The sequence below is a fragment of the Pipistrellus kuhlii genome, unplaced genomic scaffold (assembly GCF_014108245.1).
Source record: "Pipistrellus kuhlii isolate mPipKuh1 unplaced genomic scaffold, mPipKuh1.p scaffold_m20_p_8, whole genome shotgun sequence".
Lineage (NCBI taxonomy): Eukaryota > Metazoa > Chordata > Mammalia > Chiroptera > Vespertilionidae > Pipistrellus > Pipistrellus kuhlii.
Window position 1 is genome coordinate 28861288 of NW_023425584.1, and position 7128 is coordinate 28868415.

The 7128-nt window shown below is 47.8% G+C and overlaps 1 protein-coding gene across 1 annotated transcript; it reads left to right on the top strand.

The window, feature by feature from the left end:
• Positions 1-1772: 1772 nt before the first annotated feature.
• Positions 1773-5164, top strand: IL9 (interleukin 9). The gene is made up of 5 exons (XM_036424291.2): positions 1773-1949; positions 2068-2103; positions 2189-2221; positions 3495-3623; positions 5029-5164. The coding sequence occupies exons 1-5, from the start codon at positions 1836-1838 to the stop codon at positions 5137-5139; spliced, it is 423 nt and encodes a 140-aa protein (XP_036280184.1). The 5' UTR covers positions 1773-1835; the 3' UTR covers positions 5140-5164.
• The last annotated feature ends 1964 nt before the right edge of the window (positions 5165-7128 follow it).

A 7128-nucleotide genomic window follows, 5' to 3' on the forward strand; every position in this document is an offset into this window, starting at 1 on the left:
ATGAATAAAGGACTTAAACTTAAGAGAGGAAACCATAAAAATACTAGAGGAATCCACAGGCAGAGAAATCTCAGACATATGCCGAAAGAACTTCTTCACTGATACTGCTTGCTCCTAGGGCAATGGAAACTAAAGAGAAAAATAAACAAATGAGACTACATCAAAATAAAAAGCTTTTTCACAGCAAAAGAAACCATCAACAAAACAACAAGAAAGCCCACTGCCTGGGAGAACATTTTGGCCAATGTTATCACCGATAAGGGCTTAATCTCCAACATTAACAGGGAACTCATACAACTTAACAAAAGGAAGATAAATGATCCAATTTTAAAAAAATGGTCAACGGACCTAAATAGATACTTCTCTAAAGAAGACAAAAGGAAGGCCAAGAGGCACATGAAAACATGTTAAAAGTCGCTTGTCATCAGAAAGATGCAAATCAAAACAACAATGCGGTACCATCTCACACCTGTCAGAATGGCTATCATCAACAAATCAGCAAATAACAAGTGTTGGCGAGGATATGGAGAAAAAGGAACCCTTGTGCACTGCTGGTGGTAATGCAGAGTGGTGCAGCCACTGTGGAGAACAGAATGGAGTTTCCTCAAAAAAAAAAAAATCTAAAAATGGAACTCCCATTTGACCCAGTGATCCCACTTCTAGAAATATATCCCAAGAAACTAGAAACACCAATTAGAAAGGATATATGCCCACCTATGTTCACAGCAGCACAATTTACGATAGCTAAGATTTGGAAACAGCCCATCAGCAGATGAGTGGATTAAAAAACTGTGGTACATCTACAAAATGGAATACTATGCTATAGTAAAAAAGAAGGAATTCTTACTATTTGCAACAGCGTGGGTAGAACTGGAGAGCATTATGCTAAGTGAAATAAGCCAGTCAGAGAAAGATAAATATCACATGATATCACTCATTTATGGAATATAATGAACAACATAAATTGATGAACAAATATAGATCCAGAGACAGAGAAACATCGATCAGACCATCAAACCTCAGAAGGAAGGTAGGGGAGGGTGTAAGGGGGAGAGATCAACCAAAGGACTTGTATGCATGTACGCAAGCCTAACCAATGGACACAGACAACAGGGGGATGAGGGCATGAGTTGGGGGGGCGGGAATAATGGGGGAATAAGGACACATATGTAACATCTTCATCAAAAAAGAAAAATTGAAAAATAAAATTTGGGAATAAAGTTGAGGTAGCAGTGACTAGACTGAGTTTGTAAAAACTGAGGTTGCAAAAACCCTGTCCCACAGAGCAGCTCAGGAAACTGTGCTCTCTCTCATCCTCCTGTCTGTCCCACCACGCTCTCCCCACCCAGCCCAGCCCGTCCTTCATCAGAACACCCGTGTCTGGCTATTACTGTATCGCATTTCCATCAAAGTGAAAGAGGGAAAATACAGCCCTGGGCTTTCGTGGAGAGTGTTTTAACTCTCACAACCAGAAGCTCTGCCTCAAAGTTTGTGTGTGTGTGTGTGTGTGTGTGTGTGTGTGTGTGTTAAGATCTTTAACTTTTCCTATAGCATCTCTACACCCAACCTTTTCAAAAGCTTTTTTTTTCTTTCTTTCTAAGGAATGATATTTCCCTAGATAATGCAAAACATAGTCTTTGGCAAGTGACTCAGTTTGATATAGTATGTATACCTTTTTTTTTTTTTCTTTTCAATGTCAAGTGACCCAAACTTACAGAGAAAAAGTGGGCACTTGGTATCAGTTTGATGTCGGGGTTTTTCCACGTTTGTGAGGGAGCTTTAAATACGACTTGATGTGAAGGTGTCTGCAGACTGAACTCCAACTCTGTGTCAAGATGCTCCTGACTGTGGTCCTTGCCTCTGCCCTTCTCCTCGGCTCTGTGGCTGGGCAGGGCTGTTTGACCTTCGTAGGGATCAAGGACATCACGCACCTCATCGATAACCTGCAGGTAAGCGGTGGAGAGGGGCACCAGTGGGAAGAGCAGCTACTGAAATGTAAGGGCATCCTTTTAGGAGAAGGAAGAGCACAACACACATCATGGTTTCTTGTCTCTCAATCTGTTTTAGAAAGATCCGCTGTCAAAATGCAGCTGTAGCGGCAATGTGAGTACATGCTCTGTTAAGATCTTTTCAAGCTGATATTAATTTCCTTATTTGGAATCTTCACTTTGAAATTACTCTTTTGCAGGTGACCAATTGTTTGTGTCTGCCCATTCCTTCTGTAAGTATAGTAAAAGCATATAATCTTGATCTCCTTTTTTAAGTGTTTAAGCAAAACTAATTGCTTTCTTGGTATTTTAGATAAGCAAGTGTTTCCTAATTATGGTTGTTACAGATTAGTATTTCCTTTCAAGACCAGGCTCTGGTGATTCTACCATATATCAATATAGATTTATTTGTAGTTGGTCAGCTATATGCTCCTTGAGAAGTTGGGCCGCTTTTTTTTTTTAATGTATATTTTATTAATTTTTTTACAGAAAGGAAGAGAGAGGGATAGAGAGTTAGAAACATCAATGAGAGAGAATCATCAATCAGCTGCACACCCCCTACTGGGGATGTGCCTGCAACCAAGGTACATACCCTTGACCGGAATCGAACCCAGGACCTTTTAATCCGCAAGCCGACGCTCTATCTACTGAGCCAAAACGGTTTCGGCTGGGCTGCTTCTTAATATTTAAAAAAAGGATCTTGATTGTCCCTTTAAATTAGTGGTGCCAGGTGCATGGTTAAATAAAACTGGAACTGAGATGACAACAAATGATACAGCCCATATCATATTACTTCCTAATGCATCTGACGATACCTCTAAGGTTGCAAAGCAATGTAAATAAAAGGGCAACGCTTCATCTTTTCTCTGGACGCACTGTCTACCCAGCTGCTGCGGGGCCTCTGGGAGGACAGCAGCCAAGGCCATGGGTTGGGGGAAGTGGGAAGGGCTTTTGGAAGTTCACTGGCCTCTTGAGTGGCAGAAACTTTCTGGCTAAGGTGAGGAGGAAGCGCTTATCCAAGGGGCTCTGCTTTGCTTTCTCTGAAGCAAGGACTTCGAGAACCAGAGCTCCCGCCCCAGCTGAGGTCAGGCCCACACGCAGCTGAGAACGGACAGGCAGCATCACGCCCGCCCCTCGTCCCAGCCCACGTTAGCTCCTGTAGAAACACGCTGCATTCCTGGCCACATCCCTCCCGGCTGGTGTGGAAGGGCTTTTTCTTCCCTGACTTTCAAACTCGCTATCGCAAGGCTCGGGACAGGCAGCATGGTTTGACAAGGAGACTCGGAACTGGCTGATCTCCAGGGCCAGCAGGCCTCAGGCTCCCTGGGTGGGACATCCTGAAACCTGCAGGGGTGTCGCTGCGGACAAAGGGCCTCCCCCAGAACCACCGGTCCGGACTGGCCAGGGCTGTGGTCCCTTCAGGCTACATTGGTTAAATTAAAACAGTGCCTCACAGCATTCCTTTTCTAACTTTCTCTGCTGAAACTCACCCTTTCTCCTCCCCAGGACAACTGCACCACACCCTGCTTCCAGGAGGGCCTGGCCCAGATGGCCAACTCCACGGTGAGAGCGAGCTTCCCCCTGGTTTTCAACCGGGTGAGGAAGACGGTCTCAGTCCTGAAGAGCAAGTGCCCGGTGAGTGTGCTTTCTCTCCTCGGTCCGCTGTCTCTGTGTGAACGTAATGCCACGACTGTGTGAGTGAGAATGGATACGAGGGTGGAACTGGTCGAGAAGAGACCTATCGGAAAAGGAATCAGAACAACGGATTTAAGCGAGCGCTGCCTCGGACAGCCGATGTTCCCTAGCTTTAAAGACACCTCTGTCGCCATTTCCTTCTCTCCACCTACTGCATCCTGAACAAATGCATCTGATCGTAATTGGATGCTAAAATCCAGGGAGCCCGGGCCATAGCCAGGGAACACTAATGTATCCAGAGATTCAGTTAGCTAACCTGTTAGCAACAGAATGGCAGGAATAGTCTGCAAGTTAGAGAAGGTTTGGGGGTGGATTGGCTAATCGGGTGTTCAAAGGAAAACTCACCCAGATCCAGGTGAAAAGTTTGCCGTTTGCTCTATAGGCCCATCAGCACGTTACCTTCTGCAGCCTCTACCGGGCCCTGGAGGGCAGCGGTGGGGAGTGGGCACCTCGGGAGTTAGCATCGCCACCTGAGCTCGGAGAAGGCTGAGGACCCTTTGCTCAGCTGCCTAACGGAATGCATTTCTACCACCAACAGCATGTGATTCTAAGGGCTTACGTATACCATTTCATTGTGTAGCTACCTTGCAGACTTGCCAGGTTTATCACCCTCACTTTAGAGAGGAAGAAACTGAGGCTCAGCGAGGTTACCTAATTTTCCTAAGGCTACATCTGTACTAATAAAAGGGTAATATGCCAATTTGTCCTTCTGGACAAAGCCATGGTGGTGGGGGCCAAGGCAGGGAGTAGTTAGGGAGTGATCAGGCAGGCAGGTGAGCAGTTAGGAGCCAGCAGGGATGGGGCCTAAACCAGCAGCCCTACATCCCCTGAGGTGTCCCAGATTGGAGTGGGTACAGGCTGGACTGAGGGATCCCCTTCCCCATGCATGAATTTCGTGCACCAGGCCTCTAGTAATTTAATAAGTGGCAAACCTGAGATTAGAATTCTGGTCAATGTGACCTCAAGGCCCTGCCCTTTACCACTGTGCTATGAATTACCTTGAAAGGACAACCCAAAAGGACAGTAACAAAATTGTTGGCCCCAAAGAGTCCCAAGAAAAGGTTTTCCCTAATAGATTTAGGACTATTTTATAGGGGTGGTGTGTGTGTGTATGTGTGTGTGTGTATCCTGAAATCTTACCACAAAGTCAGCTACCTGCGTGGCTACACAAAATGCTAGTCTGGGCCTCCCCATCCATTTGCTCTGTTCTCAAGCTCCCTGCTGCCTGCCCAGCCTCTGCCCCAGGAACCCCCTCCCCTCAGCAGGTCCTGGGCAGGGCAGCTCCTGGGCTGCTGGTTCCATGCTGCTATAGTCACTCGGTCTTTGTTCACTTTCTTCCCCACAGAATTTCTCCTGTGAGCAGCCGTGCAACCAAACCGCTACGGGCAACACACTGACGTTTCTCAGCAGCCTCCTGGGAGTTTTCCAGAAGGAAAGGATGAGAGGCAGAGCATAGAGATAAAATAGTATTTATTCTATTTATTAAAAGCTTCCTCTTTAAGTTGTTGCAATTTAAAAATTAAGTAAGCCACGCTAAATCAAAATCAATTGTTATATTTTTTATACTTAAAAATATATGTTTGTTTAAAATTTTATATCTTTATTTTGGAATAAATATATATGGGAAAAACAACAACCATCTGGTCTCCAGGTGCTGATTCCCACCTTGCTGCTCAAAACAAAGCAATAAGCTCTGCCAAAGGGCTGATGGCTGCAGGGGGGGGGGGGGGGGGGGAGCCTGGGGCTGTGGGTGGACCTGAGCATTGCTCCTGGGGGACCAGGATGTGCCGAGGCGCCCTCTGTGGATACTGGGGAGGGAGGTTCAGGCATCGCCAAGAGTTTGGGGCCCTGAGAGACTAAGTTGGGAGAAGCTAGCGGTTTGACAAGCCCAGAAGTGGGGAGAGCACTCAGGAATGCGGGCATGTTTACGCACAGAAAGTGCTGGGGCCGAGCTGGGAGCAAGACATGGAGCAGGCGCCGGGTCAGAGCACAAACCAGAGGAACCCTGGGATCCATACAGCCGGCCCCATAAACACCCCCGGCGAGCACCTCCACGGCCAGGCAGTGCCTGGCTGGGTGCAGAGGAACTGGGGTGGTCTGACCGTCAGAATGGCCCCCTCCCCTGCAGGCCGAAGGCTTCAAGCTTGGGAAGCGCTTGGGGACACCTTGGATGGGGGTGTTTTCCTGGGCACTGTCAGGAGCAGAAGTGCTTCCCTCCCTGTTGGGCTAGACTTCTTGGGAACTTTGGGCCACACTGACATGGGAAGTTTAGAGCACCAAGAGACAGAATTTCTCCAGGGGCTTTGCTCAGCTTTTCTTTTCAATCAACTGCAACCTCCACCACATCCCATGTGACCTGCACTGCAAGCAGCCCCTGGCCAAAGTGAGGCTCTCTGAGGAGCTAAATGGCCGGGTCCCTGGGGCTGTGAGGAGGGCAGGCACAAGCTTGCCCCTAACCCCTCTCCTGCAGCCCAGCCCCTCCCACAGAGAATGAAAAAGGAGTTTTAGCAAAGGAGGCCCATGTCAGGGGAGGGTTTTATCTTCTTGGGGACAGAAATGGTGGGTCCCTGATGATAGTTCATCATACTTTTTAAAATCTTAGTTTGGACTGAAAGATACATTTCTCAGCGATGAGCTTGCAGGGTTGTGTGTGTCAAAGGTAACAAGTTGGATTTCTAAGTCTAGAGGCACCACTAGGTGAGCCTTCATCCTCCCTCGGGGCTCAAGGCCACCCAGCATTTTGCAGGGGACACAGACCTTAAGACGAATAGACCATCGTCACAGTTTGTTGACCCACCTGCTTCTCTCGAGAAGTGAAAACGTTGTGTGGCAGTGGTGGGTGGGACGCAAGTTCTAGCAAGGTTTCTGGGTGTGGGAATTGGTGTTTCCTAGGCTCTCCCAGCATCTGCTCTGTGGTTCCTTCCCTGAGACTCGGCGCCCTCCCCTTCACGCACGGTGACCCCTGCACGCAGAGGGCTGTCCTGCCTGTCTCCCTAGCTTGGTTGTGGATTCCCACGGACAAGCTGAGGAAAGGATCTATCAAACAATACATTTATTAGCATTCGTTAATACTGGCTTGTAATATTAAGCACTTACTCTAAGCATGCCTCCTCTCGGTCAGTCCCCTAGTGGCTGTGCGGGTGCGCGTTGTGATTCCTGTGAGACAGAGAGGGAAACGGAGGCTCAGAGAGGCGGGATGATCTCCCCAGGACCAGCTGGGCAGCGTTAGACCCCAGTCCGCCCCAGCTGTCTCAGATTTGCAAAACCCTTGCATTTCCCGTCTGCTCCTACTCTGTGAATACCAGCTGCCTATGCGGTGCTCCCTGACTGCAGTCTGAGGGTAAAAGAGATTTAAAATAACAGGAGCCCAATAAATAAATAAATAAATAAATAAATAAATAAATAAATACCAGGAGCCCACACGCCCGTCTCCAAAAGCCTGGGG

Coding starts and splice junctions, on each gene's coding strand:
- IL9 (XM_036424291.2), top strand. CDS start 1,836: ATGCTCCTGACTGTGGTCCTTGCCTCTGCCCTTCTCCTCGGCTCTGTG. Junction 2,222..3,494: donor TGTGTCTGCCCATTCCTTCT/GTAAGTATAGTA, acceptor TCTCCTCCCCAG/GACAACTGCACCACACCCTG. Junction 3,624..5,028: donor TCCTGAAGAGCAAGTGCCCG/GTGAGTGTGCTT, acceptor TCTTCCCCACAG/AATTTCTCCTGTGAGCAGCC.